At 45.4% G+C, this 24,701-nt stretch overlaps 2 protein-coding genes across 11 annotated transcripts in view; one reads left to right on the forward strand and one right to left on the reverse strand.

Moving 5' to 3' along the window:
• Lrch3 (leucine rich repeats and calponin homology domain containing 3) overlaps positions 1 to 12,672 on the forward strand; it is a 99,789-nt gene extending 87,117 nt beyond the window's left edge. For 5 of the 8 annotated variants that reach the window (XM_055624837.1, XM_055624840.1, XM_055624838.1 and 2 more), the window contains 2 exons: positions 2,130 to 2,207; positions 5,782 to 9,096. In XM_055624837.1, the coding sequence (XP_055480812.1) occupies positions 2,130 to 2,207; positions 5,782 to 5,985 (282 nt within the window). In that variant the 3' untranslated portion in view covers positions 5,986 to 9,096. The other 3 variants (XM_055624839.1, XM_055624843.1, XM_055624842.1) reach the window with 1 other exon arrangement.
• A 1,080-nt stretch (positions 12,673 to 13,752) lies between these two features.
• Positions 13,753 to 24,701, reverse strand: part of Iqcg (IQ motif containing G) — a 35,119-nt gene continuing 24,170 nt past the window's right edge. For all 3 annotated transcript variants that reach the window (XM_055625083.1, XM_055625082.1, XM_055625084.1), the window contains 4 exons: positions 24,088 to 24,162; positions 17,016 to 17,147; positions 15,967 to 16,068; positions 13,753 to 14,132 (listed from right to left, as the gene is read on the reverse strand). In XM_055625083.1, coding sequence (XP_055481058.1) covers positions 14,004 to 14,132; positions 15,967 to 16,068; positions 17,016 to 17,147; positions 24,088 to 24,162 — 438 coding nt within the window. In that variant the 3' untranslated portion in view covers positions 13,753 to 14,003. The remainder of the gene's footprint in view (positions 14,133 to 15,966; positions 16,069 to 17,015; positions 17,148 to 24,087; positions 24,163 to 24,701) is intronic.

The raw sequence follows: 24,701 nt of genomic DNA on the forward strand, positions 1-24,701 counted from the left end.
GGAATCATCACTTCCTGACAGATGGAAGCAGAACAGCCCTGGGTTTCCCCACCTGCTCCTTCATACTGGCCCAGGCTCCTCTGCAGCTGTGGCTGCCGCCGCCAGGAAGTGATGATTCCAAGGTTTATGTTTCATTTTCCCCTACCTTTTTACTTCCATTAAAAATCTGGCATTGGCAAGACGGGAACTGTTCTAGTTTGTTTTCTGTCCACTTGACACAAGCCAGTGTCACCTGGGAAGAGGAACTTGAGTTGACAGAACACCTCTACCAGATTGACCTGTAGAGAAATCTGTGCTCCATGTTCTTGATTAACGATTGATGTAAGGGCCCAGGCTACTGGGGACAGTGCTATTCCTGGGCAGGTTATCCTGGGTTAGAAAAAAAAAAAAAAAAAAAAAATCCAGCTGTGCAGCCATGGATGGAGAACAAATCAGGGTAAATGTAATTCTTCCATGGTCTCGGCTTCAGTCCTGAGTTCCTGCCCACCTTCCTGCTTGATGATAGACTGAAGGAGAAGATGAAGGAAGCCCTCTCCTCCCCAGGATGCTTTGGTCACAGTGTCTATGGCAGCAGGAGAGAGTTGACAGGGCAGGCGCCTCCCCATACACTGGCTTCCTGTTGTCTTTTCCACATCCTTCGAAGGTTGTCCCATCAGAGCTGGGAGATGATTAGTTTCTTTCCTTCCGTCTCACTGGTTGCTTTTTTGTCTTTTATGACAAAGCTAATCCCAGCCCAGCCCGCTTTGTCAGGTCTGCAGTGCTTTCTTTCACTTCTTTTATTTTGTTTCTTCTTATGGCAAGGAATTAGGTTTCGTGTCTGTAGAAAATTCAGATTTTACAAGTGAAGTCTTTTGTTTTCTAGAGCTGGTATGGGTGTCCATGCACTCACTAATTTCAAAATCTTTGCGTCATGCTCCCTGCAGACTTCTGCCTTCCATACAAATACTTAAACATCATCTTGAAATATGAAATTCCTATTTTTTTCTTACATTATGTTCCATGATAACCAACTAGGTGAAAAACAAAGCTTTGAGAGGATATCACATGCCTTTTTATTTCTAGTCTTCAGAGATTTTACAGAAAAGTAAGCTCACTCATTAGTAATTAAATAAATTTCCTGCATCAACCTTTTATCTTTTGTAAAGTAGCTTTGTAGCCATTGTTAAGAGTTTAATTTCCCAAGTGTCTAATGAGTCAAATGCAAAAATTAAGGCTATTGTTACGAGTGCTGGCTGTTGTTACAGAGAACCAGGTTCAGTTCCCAACGTCCACATGACAGCTCATGTCCATAACTCCATTTCCCAAGGACCTAACACCTGGACTCTACAGGCACTGTGTGCACTTGATGTACAGCTATACATGCAGTGAAACACTCACACCTTTAAAATAATAACATTTTAAAATAGAGCCAGGTATGGTAGTGCACACTTTTAATCCTAGCACTTGAGAGACGGAGACAGGAGGATCTCTGTAACTTTGAGGCCAGCCTGGTCTTCACAGTGAGTTCCAAGCCAGCCAGGGCTATGTAGAAAGATGCTGCCTCTGGACTGGAAGGGGAGGAGGGAGTGGCCTGTGATCAGGTCATAAAGTAATTAAATAAATAAATTAGGGAGAAAAAATAATAAAGCAAAGGAAAATAAACTGCTAATTGTAGCCATGCTGAACCATCAACTTCTGGGTACCACACTTTCTTGGTGTTCTCTCCAATTTTTTTATTTTGTTTCAAAATGAAAAAAACATGTTCTTGGCACTTTCCCTGCTAAACCAAAGCAAATACAAATATTAGAAGGTGGCAAACTCCTCTCCCAGGCCAGCACCTATTTCGGTAAATAGTGTTTTATTGGAATGCAGCTCCACTGGACTGTCCCTCCCTTGTGGCTGGTCGGGAGGTAGCTCAATGGTAGAGTGCGTGCTTAGCATCCCTTGTGGCTGCTTTCGTGTTCCTGTCAGAACTGAGTAGTGGCAACAGTTCTGTGGCTCTTGAGGTTAGTGTTCACTGTTTGATCTTTTATAAAAGGAAGTTTGCTGAGCCCCTAGTGTGCTTAGCAGTAAGTATATGAAGCAGCTGGCAAGAATATTTTTATCTTTGTTGGTAACACAGTTTCCCTCTTTTCTTGTCTTCCCTACAGCCTAAATTAACAATGGCAAAATGCAGGCGAAATGTGGAGAACTTCCTAGATGCTTGCAAAAAAATCGGGGTACCTCAGGTAACGTGTGTGTGTGTGTGTGTGTGTGTGTGTGTGTGTGTGTGTAAAATTCTTATTACCAGAAGTAGCTACGAACTAAGTGATCACTACGAACACCATGTGTTATTACAAGACTGTCAGTTTCTCGCCAGCAACATTCTTTCATGCTCCCCTCATTTCTAAGGGTCTTTAAGAGGCTGTTAAGTCTTAATTTACATAATCGTTTTATAACCAATAAGTGAAAAATTATTGTTTTATTTTCTTAAGCATCCTACTCCCTGTTTGACCAAAGTATAGCTACATATAACAGAATGTTTTCACACAAGTACCTTTCAGATTGGGATTTCTTTTGTTGGCTACAGCTTTTTAACACTTTCTTTAAATACATTTTAAATACATATATAATTTTGAATGATTTTAGACTGCAAAAAATGTTACGAAGTAGCAGAGTTCTTATGTATATTTCACCCAAATTTTCCATATGCCATCGTCATAGATGCAGAGAGTATAGTTGCACAACGAGGTGGTCCAAATGAGAGTCCTATTACCAGATTAGAGGGTTAAGTCAACTTCCTCCCATTTTTCACAAGGCTGCAGTCCTTTGGAAGTTAGCACACTGGGGACCACTTGTAAGCACATGTTCTGTTATAAGGAGACAGTGCTTCCATGGTTCTTTTTTTGTGGCAGTTCTCAACTTGTGGGTCACACCCTTTGGGGGTTCAAATGACACTTTCTTAGGGGTGACATAAGACCATCAGAAAACAAGTTTGTTTACATTACAATTCATAACAGTAGAAAAATTACAGTTATGAAGTAGCAATGAAAATAATTCTTTGGTTAGAGGTCACCACAACATGAGGAACTGTATTAAAGGGTCACAACATTAGGACTGTGGAGAACATCAGCTCTCTTGTGTTTCCTGCCATTGATAGTACTACAGTTAAGCATTATTTATAGACTTAATCAGAAAAGGAGTGTTTATCTGCTCTTTGGCCCTTTTGAAGAGCAGTTGAAAACTGCTGAGTTTTTGGATGATAGGGGACATGGGCTCCTTGATCTAGCATTCTGTTCAGGTTGCACCCTGGGCCGGCTTCCATCCCTCCTAAGCCTCCAGTGCTGGAACTGTGATGCACTCCACCATGCTTAGCAATAGTGCAAAGAAATTAGCGGCTTGCTGTACTGTGATTGGCAGTTTCTCTTTTCTTCTTTTATTTTCTTGCTGGGATGGTAGCCTCCTGCATGCTCTGCTGAGCACATGTTCTGCCACTGAGCCACACCCCCAACTCTCTAAGCCTTAGTTTTGTCTAGTCTGCAGAGAGAAAAACACAGGCCTTTCCATCAGAAACCTAGCATTGGCTCCTGGGCCCATCAGAAACACCAGTTTTGTTCCAGGTTAAGCCCTGTTTAACCCTCATAGCCTCCCAGTGATGCTTTTCATCCAGTCCACCATCCTGCTCTAACTGGCCAAGAGCCAAGAGGCCACAGCAGCGTGTAGCCAGCAAGCACCCTTCATTCCAGCTTCACATGGTTCAGAGTGGAAAAGAAAGCCAGTTCCCACCTGCATCCGCATTAGCCAGCATAGATTCCACACCTGTTTGTTAGGCCATTGTTATTTTCTGCTCTGTTGTGGGTTTGGGTTTTCCCCTTTTCTAAATTCAGGTAAGACATTTTTATCCTTATGGACAAATTCAAATTAGAATTTTTTCATTTTTATATCATTGTTTTATAAAAGCTTATGAAACCATTTTGCACATACTGAGACCATTTGCCATGTTTTCTGAGAACTGGCTTGTATTCTCTCTACAGTGAAAGTCCTAATGTCTGTATGTGCACATATTAGCATCCAGATTTTTCTGTCTTAGTCAGCATGCCTGCTGCCTGCTGGAGTTTCACAGCCTGCGGCTTGCAGTAGTGCAGACCGTGGGAATACAGAAAGCAGCAGCATACTGCCTCTGCCATGCTGGTATTTGCCAAGAGCTCTCCTCAGCACCATTTCTACACATCAGAGCTGCCTGCCAGGCTCTAGAGCCCTCTTGTCTCAGATGTAAAGTCTGTAACCTAGAACTCCTTCAGATTGTTACTGCCTGCCGCTGTCAGCAAAGTATACAAATAGTGTGCTTGAAAGCATGTGCTTAAGTCAGCATTTTCTAAGCAGGGCTTACGAGTGTTCATTACGGCGGAGCCAGCGTTCTACCTGAACTGAGCTTTTTGAAGCAGATACAGAGGTAGAAAAAGTACAGTTTGAAACTGACCTTTTTTCAGGGTGGTTAGGCTGGGGTTCTCTGCATCCACAACCCTGGCCCCATCTTCTCTGCCAGAAAGAGGAAGTGGGCATCCACCCCAACCACCTCTTCCCTGTCTCCTTCTGCCTTCCCACCCACTTCTCCACCATCTTCAGATGAGTTCTAGGTTGGCTACTACTTTGCAGAAAGTGAGTTATCTTTCTGGACACAGTGAAGGATAAGGAACAAATTCACAATGACAGCTTCAAGCTAGCATTCTCAGCCTTGCTTTGTTCTCACTTCCTTCTGGCCCTAACCAGACTGTAAAACAGCGATCTTCATATTTAAGTCTGTCAGAATTGGGCCCAGGTAAAAGATAAGTATGAAGATAATTCTCAGTATAACTGAAAAGTGGTGTGCAGAGTGAACTGTGAGTCCACTGTGGTGGAGATGCCCAAAACCTCGCACTTGGAAAGTGGAGGCAGCAGGACCTGGGGTCCAAGGTCATCTTCAGCTGTATAGTGAGTTTCAGATTTTAAAAAAAGATAAATGTTAAACAAAAATGAGTCAAATTATAAAGGAAAATGGGTTGGGGATGTAGTAAGGGTGGAGTGTTTTTGTAAGGTCCATCCCCAGCTCACCCTCAGAATGTGAAGGCATCACTGAAAAATAAACTACGAAAGCCTCTGGATAGGAGAGTTTATGAATATTCATTTTATTACTATGCTTTTATTAAATGTTTTACAGTTTAAAATAAACTTGTATTTGAGTCCACTGTCTTACATCCTAGAGTTTTTGTACATGTTAAACACTATTTCCAGGTTGAGTCCACTCATACTTTAGATGCTCCCTCCATTCTGTCGGGTGTCTAGTGACCTGAATCTAGGGACGATGGACTTGATCTGATGTCTGGTCAGTGCCCCTGACTCCTCCATAGTAAACCTCTTTCACTGTAAAGCTTGCCTCAGTCTTTGAGCATCTGTAGTTTGCCTGGCTTCATGATTAGCCTACTCTAGTCAGCATCTCATGCTCTGCCCTGCTCTCTCCTCAACAGTAAGGAAGAGTGAGAATTGAGATGAGGCCACTTCCCACTCTCAGGACTCGCTCAGTGCTGAATACAAGCCAGCTCTGTCCATTGTCCCCTTAGTGCTAGTAGCCAGCCTCCAACGAGCAAGCTTCATTCTGTCACTCAGCAGAAAATTTTGTGTGCATTGATGAGCCCACAGTTTTGTTTTTCTGCATTTTCTTACTAATGATAAACTGCTGCAGGGTCTGACTGTTGCTGACATGGTTTTACTGAGCTCTGTACCTGGCTCATATTTTCTCCACTGACTTTGTTTTTCTTTTTTCCTTTCCTGCTCACATTTGGACAGGACAATCTCTGTTCCCCTTCCGACATCCTTCAACTAAACCTCAGCGTTAAAAGAACTGTCGAAACTCTGCTTTCTCTTGGGGCACATGCAGAAGAATCGAGCTTTGTCTGTGTGTCTGTCCAGCTTCTGGGTTTTGTGGCATTTTACTGTGCTTTAATGTTAACTCTCTGTGTGCTTTATTACCGGGTCTTCCCCTATAGCTGACCGTGCAGCCGGTGCCTTCCACCTCCTTCCTGTGCTTGGCGAAGGTTTGTTTCTCAATCAGAATTGCTGACACGAGCGTGTTTTTCAGAGTCTAACTTGAGAAGGTGCATTGTTTGTCCCTTGTCCCGAGGGGCAGAGCATCGCATGGAGGCACTTAAGCCGGCTGCCAGAGAGGATCAGCATTCTCTCTCCTAGTCACTTGCTTCCCACTTACCCTGTGGCCTTGTTTCTCATATGGGAAAGGTTAAGGCGTATCTGTTAATGTAGTCCTGAGCCCTGGAGAACTTTGACCATCTTTTTATACTGTGATACAACTTCAATTTTGAAGTAATGAGTGTCTGAGCCGTTTTACCAGCTGCTCAGCATGAAAATACTGTGACCCTTTCTTATTTGGAGTACCTGTCACTTGGGTCTCTGCCCTGAAATCCTAACTTGCCCTTAATTCTAAGTGTTTGAACACTTAGAAGGCAGAGAGCATTTAAACTACTGATGTTAGTTTGGTACGGATTTTTAGTTTAAAGTCACTGGGGGGTTCCCCAGACTGCTGTTCTGAGCCCACTGTGTCCTTTTAAGACAGTGTACACTAAGCAGCTGGCCAGAGTCTGCATCTGAGAAGAGGTGGTCATGCTTGCCATGTGTGCTGCCTGTAACAGATCCCCTGCTAGAACCCTGTTAGAATGTGACAAGCAGGAGAGATGATGGCTCAGCAGTTAAGAGCACTGGCTGCTCTTCCAGAGAATCCAAGTTCAAGTCCCAGCACCCACATAGCAGCTCATAACTGCCTGTAACTCCAATCTCAGGGGTCCAACACCTTCACACAGACATACATGCAAGCAAAACATGAATGCATATGAAATAAAAATAATTGAAACAAAAACAAAAGAATGATGTTTGGAATGCATGTTGTTTCTAACATGTTTGAGCCATTTTTCTAGGTGAGCTTGTGTTTCTTAGATAGTGAGCACTATGTGAACTGTAGTCCAGTGATTTCAGTTCGCGCTCGGGATGCTCAGTAGATAGCTTCTGGACCCAGGGCAGAGAACACTGCTGCGTTCAGATTGCCACTCCGCAAATGGTGTCTCCACACTCTATTGCAGAACTGGGCGGCTGCTTAAGGGAGCCTGCCAGGAACATCAACCCTCCTGTAGCCCACCTGGGCACCTGCTTACCCTCATTTACTTCTGTCTGAAGTGAGCTATTCTTTACTGTCCGCTGCTAATGCTGATGCAGTGACAGACTGCAGTGTTATACAGTAGTGCCTTCCAGAGTGTGCTTTTAGGCATCTTGGAATCCAGGATTGTTGTCTGAGTTCTGTCTTAAAGAGTTTTGTCCTTTCACACACATGCGCATGTACACACACACAAACACACACACACAGTCAGGCTTAAAGCCAGGTCTGATGATATAAACCTGTAATCCCAGCACTTAGGAGGCTGAAACAGGATTGCTTTGAGTTTCAGTTCAGCCTAGGCTACATAGCAAAACCTTGTTTTTAAAAGAAAAAAAAAACACCAGCAACAAAAAAACCCGCCACAGAGGCTGCTCTGTGGCCTAGGCTGGCAGTGGTGGGTTCCTAGGAAATGTCCTCAAGGCTGATGTCCAAGTGGAAGTGTCACCTCAGTGTGGGGTCCAAACCACCGTGCGCCACCCTCGCCTTCACTCAGGCCTGGGTGCTGCTGCGCAGACCACAGGGAACAGGAACTGAAGAGGACGCCCGCCCTGAACGCCCAGAACACACATGTTCATCTTTCTGTTTGCTTTTCAGTTTTTTGGAGACAGGGTATCTCTGTGTAGCCCTGGCTGCCCTGGACTCACTTTGTTAGACCAGGCTGGCCTCAGAATCAGAGACCTGCCTGCCTCTGCCTCCCGGGGGCCAGGATTAAAGGTGTGTGATACCACCACGCAGTACAGACATCTTAAATACAGCTACTCTCTAGTTGCAGAGGTATTCAACACGTTAGTTCAAAACTGCTAGTTTATTAGCAAATCAAGAGATTGTTGTGACTTTATCAAAATCAGCATTAAATTAAAAAGGAAAGTAATTATACTCAAGTACCAATAACTGCCTCAAAAACAAATACTTGCTGTCCTTTTATCACAGTTCATGTTGTAGTGTTTGATGTACAGAATGTGGTAGAGCATACCCTCACACTTGAGTTTGAGGCCAGCCTGAGCCATACAGCAAGGCCCTTCTCAACTATAAAACAAAAAATTAATTAAAAAAATAAATAGTAATTTTGATCTTAAAGAAAGAAAAGACAATAAGTGCTATGCTAAGAACTGCCTTTTTTTTTTACAAGAATAAACAAACCCGAACTAAGTCAGACAAGGCAGATACATCCAAACAGGCAGTCAGTTACTAGGCTGAAAGCTCACATATATAGTTCTCCAGCACAATCCAACCTGCTGGATTCTGTGATGTGAAATACTTTACTTTTTCAAATACAGTTTTTTGGTTTTTTATGTGTGAGTGTCAATACTTTATTTTGGTGTAAAGATGGGAAGCTGGAAAATACACTGTACTTAAAATTTTCTTGGTTTCCTCTCTCAAATACAGTTTTTAAGACTCACTGTGTAGCCCTGGCTGACTTTGAACTCACAGACCTGCCTGGCTCTATCTCCTAAGTCCTAGGATCAAACACACTCAGCTAAAACACAATTTTCTCTTTAAATCTGATTTTTAACTAATTTGGATTTAGGCTTCCCCTCTCCCTTTCCTGCTGTTACAGTCATTCACAAAACCATGTTGTGTCCCTGCTGTGTGTGATTTCCTTCCCAGAGTGCTGTCTGTCAACCCTGTGTTCCACTTGAGCCATGCTGTCTGTCTGTAAGTCTGCGCTGATCTTTAGTCAGTGTGGCTTCTGCACAGAGCTCTGTTCCTCCTCTGCTGTGTAAATGTGTCACCTGTCAATCTTCTGTGTAGACTTCGTGTTAATAAAGTGACCCTGAGCGCTCAACACCACCCGTGTCTGCCTCTGTTAGCAGGGTGGGTTTGCCAGGAACTCGCCATCTCTCCCTTGATTACGATGAGGTGGGGGCGGAAGTGCCCGTGTTCTTTCAGTTCCGTGATGTTCACCCTGTTTTCTTTCTGTTTGTTTATGTTACGTTGTCCCCTTTTAGGAACAATTATGTTTGCCTCTGCACATTTTAGAAGAGAAAGGGTTGAGCCAGGTTGCAGTGACGGTCCAGGCTCTCCTGGAACTTGCCCCACCCAAGCAGCTGCAGCAGCCACAGCTCTCTGCTGTCTGAGGAATCCCAGGGCCCCGGGTGCTGGCACAGCCAAAACAAGGAGCAGGAGGACGCGAGTGCTGGCGCCGCCTGCTCAGACAACCCCGTGTGTTCCTAGACACCCTGTCTTCACGATTCCTGCCAGGAATGTTTTGTTCCATTTCTCCATTTTAGGGGAGATTAAACCCATCGCCACTATTTTTGTTTTGTTTTGTTTTGTTTTGAATGAAGACACAATTTCTAAAGTGGAACTTTGATTACTGAGGACCCACCATGGAAGCCTAAGCTGGCTGTGCTTTTCTTCATGGGGAGCAAGTTTCTATTCCATGCCAGAACCAGTGCCTTCACAGCCGGGTATTTAGCTCTCAAAGGACAGACATGCTATTATCTCTGCCAGTTCCCGGGGTGTCACTGGTTTCCACAGTTGGCCTTCGTTCTCCTAGAGCACTTGTGAAATCCAGGTTTGCATCAAAGGGTGGGCTGTGGCCTGGGAACCTGCATTTTCCGCAGACATTTATAGGTGTTTCTCAGGCAATAGAGACTGCTATTCTGAGACACATAGTTACGTGGTTTGAGGGTAACAACCCGACTGCAGTTTTCAACCACATTTAAATCAAAGGCTGTCTGTATTATGATGACTTGGACTTTGCTGTCAGAGAGAACAAAACCATAGAGGAGCTCTAGATTCTACACAGTGTAACAGGTTTTTAAAGCCAGAGCGCAGGCCCCTCCCCAGCCCAGCCCACCACCCATCTTTTTCTAGAGTGTGGCTGTGTGCCTTGCCCTGCTAGGCCCACTCCACAGTTCTAAGCCGTAAGGTAACGTGCTACCCAGCAGTGTTTGCATTTGCCTCCATGAGCCTGCCATGCTGATCCGGGCACCCAGACCAGGCACACTCACAACTCCCTGCTCCCGGAACACAGGATACACAGCCCGAAGGACTGAAGGAAGCCAAATTGCTAACAGCACTTGCAGTTGACAGCCAGTTTCCACACTCAGAGCAGCTTCCTGTCTCTCTCTCCTCGGTCCCTCCCAGATCCTCCAACTGTGCCTTACACATAGCTGTGAGCAGATTGCAGAAGGGCCTAGGGCTCTAGTACAAAGTAGGCATCTTTATTTCAATTTAAGCACCGAAGTTTTCCTTCCCTAGGTTTTGCCCTTTTAGTTGTTAGTTGTCTTTGGTGTTCACTGCATTTAGAGCCCAGATAGCTTAAATACTGGACTAGGGTTTCCATTCCCAGCACCAAGGTGCAGAGAAGCACACAAGCCTGTGATTCCAGACATTCTAAAGTGGAAGCTGGAGGATCAGGATTTGGGGTGCATGCTAGGCAGGGACCACCTACAGTCCACCCGGGCTACATTACTTTGGGGCTGAAGAGCTGGCTCAGCAGTTAAGAGCACTTGCTGCTCTTGCAAAGAGGGTCGGGATTCAGTTCCCAACACCCACAAGTCAGTTCACAACTGCTTGTAACTCCAAGTCTAAGGGTCTAAGGCACTCTGATGGCTTCCACAGGTCCAGGCACACACACACACACACACACACACACACACACACACACACACACACATGAATCATACAAACACGAAGTAAAACAAACACTCATACACATAAAAATGAATATTAAAAATATATATCCCCTCCTTCTGGCATGTAGGTGAACATGCAGAGAACTCCTGTATTTAAAAAAAAAAAAATACATAGATAAATTTGGGGCTAGAGAGATGGCTCAGGGGTTAAGAATACTGGCTGCTCTTCTGAGGTCCTGAGTTCAATTCCCAGTACCACGTGGTGGCTCACAACCGTCTATAGTGGGATCTAATGCCCTCTTTCTGGCGTGCAGGTGTACATGCAGACAGAGCACACATACACATTTGTATGCGTAATATTTAAGAATATATAGCCTTTCCCTAAAAGTGACTTTGAACAAAATCATTTTGAGTATCTGGTCAAAGTAATGCTTTCTCCTTGTTAGTGCAGAGAAGTGTTTATTTGGACAGTGCCACTTTGTCCAAGTTCAGAAGCAGGTAACAGCAGCCAGGCATGGTGGCACATGCCTGTAACTCAGGAGACTAGGGCAAGGAGGTCATGAATTTAAGGCCAGCCTGGGCTACTCAGCAAGACCTTAAGAAAGAGTAAATAAGTGTACCAGAAGGCATCTGCGCTCCTGCCCAACCCGCCGTGGTCCTCACAGAACAGCAGCCCAGCTCAGAGCCCAGCTCTGCCCATCAGCAGTTCAGACTGAGCAGCAGCCGCAGAGCTCACTTACACCAGCCGTCCATCTGAGCAGGAGATGCACTTTCCTTTTAACCAGCATTCACCCTCGGCATAATTCCTTAAGTCTGGATTTTAAATGTGTAGAAAATGAGTCCAGAAGAAATGACCCATTATAACACTTGCAGTAGCTACAAGAGTTCCTAAGAGTAAGTTGACATTGCGAGCATGGTGGCACGTGCCTTTTAATCCCAGCTCTTGAGGGGCAGAGGAGGGAGATCTGGTCTACCTAGTGAGACCCAGGCAAGCCAGGGCTCCATAGTGAGGCCCTATCTCAGAAAGATGAGGACATTCCAGTGTTTCAGTTGCCACACCAACGCAGACTTGAGTGACTAGGAAGGAGCTGCGCAGTGCTGGCAAGCCAGTAACTCGAAGGCTGTGCTGCACTCCCACACAAGTCAGGACTTTGTGAGGCCTGTGTCTTTCTATACGTTTCCAAATTGGAAAGGACAGTTCATTTGTATATTTAACCATGCTGGACTCCAGCAGAAGACAGAGTTAGCTGTGTCCTAGTCCCCTGGCTGGAAACAGCTACCTGGCCAGTGCTAACATGGATAAGGCAAGTGCCTGCTTAGCCCTGCCTTGCCACCTACAGAGATTTTATGTCAGCAGTCTCCAGGCTCCGGGTGGCATCTCTGCCTAGCGCTCCAACCAGGATTCTCCTGTAATGAGCAGGTCTGATGGACTCTGGGGAGGAGGAACCTTTGTGTCGGGCTAGAACAGGCTAGAAAAGGTGGAGCAGTGGGTGTTTCCCAACCAGCAGCTCTGTAAATACACCCTTGCAACTAATCAAGAAGCCTGTCATTTCTTTGGCTTCCTCTAGTCAGCAAGGACTAATAACATGTGATAAGCTGATGAGTTTGATGGATTTTTAAGAACTAAGTACTAAAATGGTTGTAGAAATGAAGGAAAACTTGGTTATGTAGAAGCCTTTTATAGACACATTGCAGTGAGATGGTTTACAGCAGACTGTATTTCTGAAATGTTATAAACATGTAATTAGTAAAAAGTTTTGTAAACATTGTCCTATATTTGTATGTCTGTAAATATTTTGTCCAAGTTCTAAGTATAAATATGTCAATACTGTGTATGTTATTTTAAATTGCTTGTATGTCATCTTATATGTGGACCATTAAAATAAAAGCCAATACTTCAGTAGCATGTAATAAAACACTTGAAATGTTCCAGCCTAAAGCATGGTTTCATCGGCAAAGACAAAGCAAGGAAAGGCTTTGATCTGGATCGCTAAGGAGCAAACCTTGTTAAAATACGCCTCTGCGGTTAATGTTCACTTTCTTAAAGAGGTACAGATAGTAAGATGGCCTGCAGCGGCAGCAGGATTAAAAGGTTCAGCTCAGGCTTGGGCTACAGTGCAGTCAGAGTGTGCCTGCTAGCATACATGTTCCCATATGCCCACACGCTCTATTTATTTATTTATTTATCTATCTATCTATCTATCTATTTATTATTTATTTATTTATTTATTTATTTATTTATTTATTTATTTATTTATTTAAAGGAACAAGTTAGTTGTGGTGGTGTGTGCCTTTAATCCCAGCACACAGAATGACAGAGGTAAGCAGATTTCTGTGAGCCAAGGCCACCCGGTCTACACAGTGAATTCCAAGATTAGCCTGACAACCTGAATTTGAGCCTGAGAACAACACACACACACATAAAAAGTGGAAGGAGAGAACTGAGTCCAGGGAGTTGTTCCCTGACCTCTGCAGGTGCACCGGAGCACATCATGCACACACAGAAAGAAGCAGAGGCAGGGGGTGGAGACAGGAGACGGCCGCGCCGAAAGCTAAAGCAAGAATGACCCAGTGGGCTCGATGCTTATAAGGGAGAGCAGTGGACAGCCAGCTTTGCTGAATGCCACACAGGCTAGTTTCCACCAGTCTTGTTTCTTTAAAAGTGGTAATATCCTACATGATGGACGTAGTTGGCCCCGCTTGACAAACATCTGTAAACTAGCCTCCTGGAGAACCCATGTCCCGGTCTTTACCACTGGAGGACTGTGTGTCCACACTCCATGTCTGTCTCGTGTCAGCCACTTCCATCCCTCCCTATGCCCGGAAAGGCCGCTGGGACTGCTTATGTAAAAGGTACGCGCTGTGCCTGTCGCCACCAGCCCTAGACGCTTGCTAGCTTCCTGTGCACTCATATCATGCTAGGTGGTGCTCTGATAATTCCCGCCGACTATTTCACTTCTGCTTCTAACCGTTTTCCACTTTAATATTATGGCATAAAATCAGATTCCGAGATAGCATAGGAGTTTTTAATGCATCCCTCTCAGCTTTCGGGTGACAAAGAAGAAGAGGAATGGCCACAAAGCTACTCAGCATGGCTTCCTCAAGAGTCTGCAGAGGTCCCGCAGCCACGTGACAGCCCTCCTTCGGGCTCTGGAAACCATGGGAGCGGGCACAGTGAGCTCCGTGGGCGTCCGGGGAGCCCACACGCGAGTGCTGTGGCAACACCGCACAGCTCCAGGCCAGAGGGAAGAGCAGCAGAAACGTCACTTCTTGCCTCTCCGCTTCTCCTTCTCCTTGCCTTTCGAGTCTTTGTTGTCATCTTTCTCTCTCCTGGGCAGTCTGAAAGTTCCAATTTCCCTCCGGACCACTGTACCTCGCCACCAGGCCTGGAGCTGCAAGGAAGAAGAGAGGGAGTTCATCTCAGTGTGCCCAGCAGCACTTCCACCTTTCCACACACCGGAACCCACACTCGCTTGTGTCTGAACATCTGAGACGGGGGAGTGGCTGGGCTGCCGTCAGTGTGGCTACTTCAGAATGGCTACCCTGTTGTTCCTGGGTGAGAGTGAAAATGAAGTGTGCTAGGCCGAGTTCTCCCTCACACTGGGAGCCCCAACTTCTGGGTAGGGCTGGCTCCCGTGGCGAACACCTCACACCTGCAGCCATGGCTGCAGAGGGAGTGATGCCTGTCAGGCGTGCTCGGTCAGGGCCGCACTGAGAAGTCTCTAGGGAGCCCCTGGAATGTCTGTCAGTGTGGTGCAGCTGCCCCCAACAGTCTAGACCAGCCTACTGGGCACATGAAGCCACAATGACAACAAAAGCCATCTCGATTCTTCCTTCAGAACTGAATCTTGACAAATGGAAAACCGAAGCTTAATCAACATTGGCTAATTATACACCAGATTTTCCTAATAGGGAAATCAATGATGAAAAGGTTTTTGGTTTGTTTTTGCTTTTTGAGACAGGGTTCCCCTGTGTAGCCATGGCTGCCCTGGAACCCACCCTAGACCAGGCTGGCTTCGAACTCCCAGAGATCGGCCTGACCTCTGTCTCCCGAGGCTGGGACTGAAGGTGTGCGCCACTACCATGTATCACCAGCTAAAGGTGAGTTTCGATACCTGGTCCTCAAAGTACTTCAGAGTTCTCGTTTGGGACTTGTGGTTGTGGCTTACTGATAAAACACTTAGCAGCTCTGGGCTTGACACCCAGGACCACAAAACAAAAGAGAACTGGTCCTTGTGTGGTGGTGCATGCCTGTAATCCAGCACGTGGCCAGGGGGGCGCCTCACAGGCAGAACCTGCCTCCCCCACTACAGGTCAAATTCCTTCCCACCAGGGCCCCTGAAGGATGCTCTTCCAGGCAGCATTTTTTTTTTTCAAAGTAGTAGCTATTTTTTGCATTACAGTTACTACTTTAAAAGTATTTTCTCAGGGTTGGGAGATGACTCAGCAGTTAGAGCACATACTGCTCTTGCAGATGACTTGAGTCAGTTCCCCAACACCCACATCTAGGCGTTCACAGCCATCTGTAACTCCAGCTCCAAGGACTCTGATGCCTCTCAGCCTCGGTGGGCACCTGCACGCCTGTGCACACACCCACACACAGACATATACATGACTAAAAGTAAAAATGAATTTTAAAAATATTTTCCAGCATCTGGAATGGGTCACGTTGTCATTGTTAATGTGTGTTCACAGGAAACTTTATGAGATAGTTTGCTCTGTCAGCCAGGCCTTGATTGCTCACATCTATAATCCCCGACACTTCAGAGGCTGAAGAGGAGGGAACACTAGCAGGCTGCTAGTGAGCACCAGCTCAGTCCGGGCTGTGGAGACACTGTCTCACAAAAAGTAAGATTATTAAACTAAAACAAGTTTTAAATGTGTTTTTGTTTTTTTGTTTTTTTTTTTTTTCTAACTTGCTTTGTCCCTTCCACTTTTTTAAGCAATTTATATTGGAAGGCATCACCCAGCCAGGGCGGGCTGACTTACAGGAAGTCATAGCTGTCACACCCAGGTAGGAGTCACCTCCTCGGGTTTGATGGCAGAGGCTGTGCTTCGCTGCCCGCCTCCCCTCCCCAGATCAGGAGCCAGGCTCGCTCCTCCCCTGTCAGCTGCCTCCCTGCACCATGGACACGGGCACGCCCCCACCCGGGCGGGGGCTGCAGAGATGCCTGCTGAGCACCCTGCGCCCGCCCAGTGCTGGCCCCTCCACCCCCAGTGTCCTACCTTCACAATGCTCTTCAGCTCCAACTCATCCTGCTCCATCTTCCTCCTGTACCTCTCCTTTTCTAGCCGGTCCTCAATAATGACCTGCTCATACTCCCGGATCTGCACAAGTAAACACAGCAGAGTCTGGCCACAGCCAGCCAGCCAGCCCCACGTGCCAATAACCCCAGAAGATTTTAATATTATTATTACTCAAGAGACACAGGCAGGAGGACTGATCAAAGACCAAGGCTAGTCTGGTCCACATAGCAAGTGTCTGTAGCAAAAAAATTCCTGCTAGATTACCAGACTTTTTGTATTCACATTAGGTAGTTATCCCTCCTTTTTTTTTTTTTTCCTCCACTTTAAACAATTGAAAGCTGAGCTTTAAAATGAAGATGAAACACTAAGTCAGACATACTGGCACTTGTAATCATAGCATTCCGGAGACAGAGGCAGGACAATTGGAACAAGTTCAAGGCTAACCTGGTCAATATACTGAGATTCTGTTTTAAAACTAAATGAACACATTACTCATTATTGACCTCAAGATAATATTTTTAAACATTAATAGAATGTAGTAAGCAAATGGGCATGTTCTAAACTACACATTTAAGAAGTTCTACCCAATGATGAACTCATGTTTTTACAGATCAACATTTATAAACTGTCTTTAAGGGACCATACAGTTGTTGGGGTTTTTTGTTTTTTCAATGTATCTCTCAAGGAGTTTTAAATAATTTATACCTAAAATGCAAGTAAAGTCCCTGGCCAGAGCACTGTGGCTCACACCTGTGATCTCAGTGCTGGAAGGCTGAGGCAGGAAGATCCCTACATAATGAGCTCCAGGGTAGCCTGAGCTACGGGGACCCTGTTGCAAAAATTAAAAATGTACTTGGGACAGAATCATCCCAGCATTGGTGGTGGGATCAGTCTGTCATCATTGTCGTTACTGTCATCATCAGAGAATCCCATGGTTCAGAGAAGCACCTCTCCTTTTGCCCAGGACACCCGTCTTCCCAGCTAGCTTGGCTCCCACTGGTTCCCCAGGATCACCTGTCACCCCTTACCATCTTGGCGAGTTCTTGAAGGTGTGACAGGTCAGTGGCCTTGGCAGCCTTGAGAGCATTTAACTCGTTCTGTTTTGCTTCTGTGTCTTTATCAAATTTATCCATCCAGAACTCTAGCTTCTCTTCAAGTTTCTACTTGGAAAGAACATTAAAACATGGTTCCCCCAACACACACACCAAAACAAAGAAAAAAAGAAAAAAGCAGGGCCATGGTGGTGCACACCTTCCCAGCACTCAGGAGGCAGAAGCAGGCAGATCTCTGAGTTGGAGGCTAGCCTGGTCTTCAGAGTGAGTTCCAGGACAGCCATGGCTACACAGAGAAACCCTGTCTTGGAAAAAACAGCAATAACGAATAACGAAACAAATGACAACAAAAAACATGGCTCCCACCAGATACAAAATAACAGGACCATATGATGCAAGTTTAAGAATGAGATTTCCTGCAGAGTTCAGGTCAAAACAGACTTGGTGAAGGGCACGAGAAAGACTGGCCGGGCTGCTGACGTGTTCTTTGTATCTGATTGGTGGCTATATCAAACTATACCGTCCATATTCGTGTGCTTTTCTGTGTGTAAACCACTCCAGCTTTAAAAGAGGAGAGGCACCTAGGAACTCACAGCCTGTGACATGCGCAGGACATGTGCAACTCAAGCCAGACAAAATCCCAGATGGAGTGTGGAAGTGAATGAGAAGTCCCAGCTAAGACGCTAATGGCAGCTGATGGCTGTTGGGAGAGGAGGAGTCTGTTTTCTTCCAGGGTGTGGTAGTCAGCACACGCCACTGGAATGCCACACTTCCCAAAGTATAGGGGCAGCACACATTGCATCTGATGAGTTTTGTTTGTTTGTTTGTTTGTTTTAAGGGCACAGTTTAGGTGGATGAGAAATGAAGGTTGGATCTGGGAGGAGTTGGAGTAAATACGATGAATACACATTTTATGAGATCACTGAAGAACCAAAGAGAGAATAGATAACATGATAAGCAGGAGGAGGGGTTGGGGTACAGCTCAGTGTAGCTCTTGCTGTGCACCTGTGACCTTACATTTGATGCCCAGCACAGCAAAGGAACCAGAACAAATGGCTTGAACACTTTAGGAATGAATCAACACTGAAAGATGGGATGAAAAATATGGGGGGTTGGGGATGGCGGGGGACGGTGCAGAGAAACAGGTAGGAAATTCTGAAGCATGAGCAATGACATAAGTTTCTCTTTAAAAATTAACGGTAGATTGAAATGGGGGCTGGGGGAGCTCAGTTGAGGTGCTGGTCTAGCATGCATGAAGCCCTCTGTTTGATAGTCAGTACCACATAAAAACTACACACGGTTGCCCACACCTATAATCAAAGTAGAGGCAGGAAGATCAGGAGTTCAAGGCCATCGCTGGCTACAGTCCAGCCTAGAATATAAGATATCCTGCCCGGGGGGGGGGGGGGGGTCTTGAAAATCCTATGATATGAATAGACTTGAATCTAAGATGCCTAGCCAACCTAATTTTCAAATATGATAGATGAGATTCAATCTTTGAAAGTTACTAGATGTTGCTTTAAAATACGTACTTTGGCAAGGGAAAATGAAAGACACGTAACACACAAAACAGTGAAGCGACATTGTTAGTGACAGCCCCTCAGCAGGCCGTCGTGCCTAACTGGAGCAGCACGGGCTCTGAAGGCAGACTGCTACGGTTCAGATTCAAGTCTGACACTCACGTTTACTTGAATTCTTTAGACCTCGAGCTCTCTCAGCCAGTGGCTGTAAAGCAAAAGTACAACCCTCTCTGTACAGCACAGTGCAGTGTGCCAGACTTTGTATGCTAATGTACTGACACTTGTATAAAATTGATTTTAACTTAGGATGTTGGAGGGAGGGCAGTAATTAAAAAGTTGTGCTTTAATAAAAAGCAACCGAGAATGCATAATGATTCATTCTAGACCTAAGAGAGAGAAGGCAAAACTTAAGCCTGTATAAAAAAATGTAAAGGCTGCAGCCAGGTGGTGGTGGTGCAAGCATTTAACCCCAGCACTGGAGAGGAAGAGGCAGGTGGATTTCTGAGTTCGAGGCCAGCCTGGTGTACAGAGAGATTCCCAGGACAGCCAGGACTACACAGAGAAACCCTGTCTTGAAAAGCAAAACAGAGTTTTTAAAATGTTAAAGGTTGCTCTGGAGCTGGAGAGGTGGCACGGGGTTGAGTTCACCCTGCTCTTCCAGAGGACCTGCTTCAGTTCCTGACATCATGTCCAGCTCAGCAGCCTGCAGCGCCAGCTCTGGGATCCAAAGCCCTCTTCTGATCTCTTCTGTGCTCATGCCTGCATACACCCACCCACACACAACACACAATTCAAAAATGTCTTAAAGGCTTCTAGTGAAAAACAGAAATCTGTAACTCCTAAAGGCCTGGCCATTCAAGAGTGAGATACAGAAGCACGGGTATGGGGGTGCACGCCTGTAATGAAGCTCTGGGGGTAGAAGCAGGAAACCTTGTCCCAGAAAAACTGAAGCAAAATGGATTCTTTCCTAAGACATGTTACAAAATATGACTCAGAAAGATTTGGTAAATGAAGAGCTGAGTCTCAGTCTAGGCAGCCAATGCTTCCCTTTTCAAACCTGATGCTCCAGAAAAGAAATACTAAAAGATGACACCCTCTTCAAACATAGGGGAGGGAGATACACAGTCAAAGTGGCTTGAATTTTACCACAATTCAAAGAATACCCACAGTTTTATTTTATTTCTGTTTTTTTAGGTTTCAGGTCAGAGGAAGGTGGGAAAGTTGCCTGGCCTTGCTGCCAAGCCTGTGGACTCTGGGAGGAATACAACAAAATAGCCCCAGAAAATAAAGATATAAAATGAAACTCAATCAATTCCAGTGGTTTGTTAATAGCATGACATTCCCAGGTGGACTTATCCCAGAAAATGAAGGGGGACTCAGGCTAGCAGGTGGATTAGTGCCTTCCATAGATCTACAGGGGCTGGTGAGGTGGCTCAGTGGTTAGGAGCCTGCCCTGGCCTGGCAGAGGGTCTGAGAATTTGAGCAGTTCACAACTACCTGTAACCACCTGTGGCCCAGGGGAACTGACACCCCCCCCCTCTGGATTCCATGTGGCAGACAGATAGATAGATAGATAGATAGATAGATAGATAGATAGATAGATAGATAAAATAAACTTCAGATACATATGCGCATTTTACTTTATGAACATATTAAAAGAGAAAAAAATTACATTATCTTGATGGATGAAAAAATGCATCTCAGCCAGGTGTGGTGACACACACCTTTAATCCCAGCGCTCAGGAGGCAACCCTGAATTCTAAGTCTGAAGCAATCTTGGTCTCCATATTGAGTTCCAGGCCAGCCAGAGTTATGTAAGGAGATGCTGTCCCCAAAATAAAAATAATTAAATTTTTAAAAATAAATGGGTAGTCGCTGCCTTTAAAAAAAAAAAAAAAAAACTTTGAATAAAAAAAAATTCCTTAACATGATAAAATTCGCATGATCACGAGGGCTACTCATGAGCTGTAGAGTAACCCTCCCCTTTTGGGTCGGCTACCAGCTTACTGGCCCTCAATCCATGTTCATTCTGCATGGCCTGGCCTTACTGCAAATGTTTCTTTGGCCACCTAGCAAAATACTAAACTTCATCAGTAGAGGGCGCTGCAGGACAGGCAGTCTCCTGGAGGTGACCCCGTGCTCTGGTTCCCTGAGCACGCTGCTAGCCAGTGCTGTGCGCGACCCCCAATGGCACTCATTCGCCAACAGATTAAACTGCACCTCTAGCTGCACAGCACCCACAGGAAGTCCCGGATGCCCAGCCAGCATACCTGTGTCTCCTACCCGGCCCTGCAGATTTTCTGTCTCAGCCTGTCTAGCACCGACGTGGTCAGTGCTCTGACAAGATCCAACCCCAGCTCTCTGCCAGTGTACACTAGAAAAACAGTTCCCTGGTGAGTTGCCCAACTTTATATGAGGCCCCCACATGCTGAGGCATCACCCTACTGGCGGATACAGGGGACACTGTGTGGGGTCTGAGACGGAGCTCCCCTTTTCAAAGCATCTCCATCTTCTAAGGTGAAGCTACTGGAGGATTTCTGGCAAAGAAAGTCTGTTCTCACACACAGGAGAGCAGGGTATTTCTACGAGTAAGAGGGCCTCAAAATGAGGGGTTCAAGCCTGCCCATTTTACCTCAGACCAGTCAGGTAAAAGTTTAAATTCAGTTGTTCCACTCTCAGTAAATGCTCTAACTTGCATGAGAGAACTTGGCACGACTGTCCATTTATGTGTAATCCTATTCAAACACCATTAAAGCCAAGAATTTTTTTTTTTTAATCATACTTCATAGACGTGTGAAGGCTCACGCATTTCATCCCAAGCACTCAGGAGACAGAGGCAGGCAGATCTCTACAGGTTCCAGGCCAGCCAGGGCTACACAGTGAGACCCTGTCTCAAATGGTAATAATAACAACAATAATAATGCCCCAAGCCAGACACAGCTGTCCACATTTATAATTCTAGCACTCACGAGGTCAAGACAAAAGGATCAGGAGTCTAGACTACATGAGATCATGCCTTACCAAAAGAAGCAAAAGGAAGGGAGTGAGTACGGAACAGAGTGGGGCGGGGGCGAGGGCGAGACTGAGGTGAGAAGGAAAGAAACGTGCTAATCAGCATTACACTGTTTAACTAGAGTTAGCTCTATGACGGAAACATGTAGAAATGATGCTATAAGGAAGAACATAACAGTGTCTCCAGCCAATTAAATTCTCTCTCTAGGAAACCCAAAAGAACCAACTGAAAAAAATCACAGAACTCACATGGGATGTTCTGAGGAAGCCAAGGCAACGTACAAAACTGAAGAGATTTTGCCATATACCATGTGCCTCAGGAAAGGCCCAAGCACGTGTGGAGAAGTGACGAACAGCGAAACTTGGAAGCAACCTCAATGTCCACAAAAGGAAAACAGTTAGCTACTTTTAGGCAGATTCCAAGTGAGGGGTATCATGTCACACTGAACTGCTATTGAAAACTTTAAATCAAAAAGATGGTCCAGCCGATGAAAGGACCTTCTGCGGAAGCCTAATGACCTGCATTCGAGTCCCAGAAACCGCATGAAGGTGGAGGGAGGGAACCAACTCCACAAAAGTCATGCTCTGACCCCCACACCTATGCTGTGGCACTTGTACACACACACACACACACACACACACACACACACACACACACACACCAAAAGTAAAGTTATTTCTTAAAAAAACTCACAAGGTCCATGGTAGAACATCTCCCAAAACACCAAATAAAATAAAATAAAAATAAACCCACATTAGGTTTCAGGGCTGGAGAGAGAGCTCAGTGGTTAAGCACACTGGCTGATCTTCCACAGGTCCTGAGTTCAATTCCTGGCAACCATGTACTGGATCAAAACCATCTGTAAAGGAATCTGCTTCCCTCTTATGGTGTACATGAAACCAGAGCACCCATATACATAAGTAAATAAATAAATAAATAAATAAATAAATAAATAAATGCATCTTAAAAAAAAAATAAACCCACAATCTGCTCATTAACGCAACAACAGAAACAACTCTTAAGTTGGCAGTAAACATACTTTACGTGCTTGGTTCTGAAGGTTCCTTGAGGGCCGGCAAGATGGCTCAGTGTTAGGTTGAAGGCACTTGTCATCAAGACTGGTGAAGCCACGTGATAGATGAAGAAAACCAACTCCCCAAAGTTATCCTAGAGTTTCCAACTGTGTGCTCTGTGTGCATACATGCACACGTACGTACACACACACACACACACACACACACACACACACACACACACACGTACACACACAAATGCTGAAAAGAGAAATGCCTTGAAATTACAGCCTGCATACATCACTAACAGCAGAACAGACTAGGCAGTGCCTGGGTTTTATCCACAACACACAATGGTGAAAAAAGCATTAGCAATATTTATTACTAATCACACACACACACAAAAAAACCCACCACCATCACCACTACCACCACTAAATCAGCAAACAGAGGGCTGGGAACATAGTCTAGTGGCAGAGTGCTTGCCTGGCACACCTGGGGCCTTGGGTTCACTCCAGAACCCCACAAGAAGAAACAAAATCAAAGCATTTTCCTTTCCAATTATGGCTAAAAAGCAGTGTAAGAACAGACAATGTTTTTTATACAAGTGAAATTTAAAAGGCTAAAAGAAAACTTGATTTAGCCTTAAGTTAGATCTCTGTACTATATTCAGATGGGCCGTAAGGGAGTTTGGCACTCCACTGATCGGCCTGGTGGTCTGATAGCTGCTTTTAATTTCCTTTACTAAATGTATTTTGAGCTGAGCAAGGTTGCCTTTAATCTCAGCACTCAGGAAGCAGAAGCAGGCCAGCCTTTCCCAGTTCAAGGCCGGCCAGCTTGATCTACATAAAGAATCCAGCGTTACCTGATAAGACATTATCTCAAAAAAACAAAAAGAAAAAAAAAAAGTACTGTGCTAGGCATGGCTGTGCAGTCTGTAACGAAAACAACTCAGGAGGCTGAGGCAGCTGGAGCTGTAGAGCAGAACCTGCCTCAAGGAACAGTGCTTGTTTGTTTTTCTTGGGGGGGGATTGCTTTTCTCTATTTGTTTATTATTTATTTTGACCTCCTCTGTATTTTAAAGTGGATTTTTTTTTTTTGAGACAGGGTTTCTCTGTGTAGCCTTGGCTGTCTTGGACTCGATTTGTAGACCAGGCTGGCCTTGAAATCACAGAGATTCATCTGGCTCTGCCTCTTGAGTGCTGGGATGACAGTCGAGTGCTACTATGCCAGGCTCAAGTGGAATTGTCGTCTTACTCTATGTGTAAGGGTGTTCTCTCTGCATGTATATATGTGCGCCGTGCACATTCAGTGTCCTTGAAGGCCAGAAGAGGGTACTGAATCCCCTGGGCCCGGAGTTACAACTGTGAGCTGACATTTAGGTGCTGGAACTGAACCCAGGTCCTCTGCAAGAATAGCAAGTGCTCTTGACCTCCAAGCCATCTCTCCAGGGCTGTAAGCGGCTTTTTCAAATAGAGGAATCAAATGTCTGGGCACCTTACCTGCTGTTCTTTTTTAAGGAACATTTCAATCTCCGAGTGAACCCGGTTCTCTTCTTCCGTTTTCATCCTCAGTTTCTGTAATGCACCAAACACCAGGCAAGGCTGAAACCAGCAGTTCTCAGTGATGGGTGCAGCAAGGCTTCCCTGCAGAGCTACCACGTCACTCCATGAAACTGTCAGTCCTCCACAATCACTACAGAGCCCCAGGCTGCCACCACACTCGAGGGCCCAGAAAAAGCTCACAGTCCTGCCATCTGGAAACACTTTGGGGCACAAGATTCTCAGCCCAGAGACAGTAATTTGAGCATTCAAGAAGAGTGTGGTCAGAGCCAGGCATGATGCCTACACCTAGAATCCCAGTACTCTGGAAGCTGATGCAGGCAGATCTGATTAAGGCCAGCCCTGCACTACAAAGTGAGGTCAAAGCCATCCCAGATTACAGAAGCCATGAAGTAGAAGAAGAGGAGGAGGAGGAAGTAGAAGAAGAAAAGAAGGGAAGGAGGAGAAAGAAGAAGTAGAAGAAGGGGAGAAGGAGGAAGAGGAAGAAGGAAAGAAAGAAGGAAGGAAGGAAGGAAGGAAGGAAGGAAGGAAGGAAGGAAGGAAGGAAGGAAGGA

Source organism: Psammomys obesus, unplaced genomic scaffold (genome assembly GCF_907164565.1).
Source record: "Psammomys obesus unplaced genomic scaffold, mPsaObe1.curated_primary_1811, whole genome shotgun sequence".
NCBI classification, from domain to species: Eukaryota; Metazoa; Chordata; class Mammalia; order Rodentia; family Muridae; genus Psammomys; species Psammomys obesus.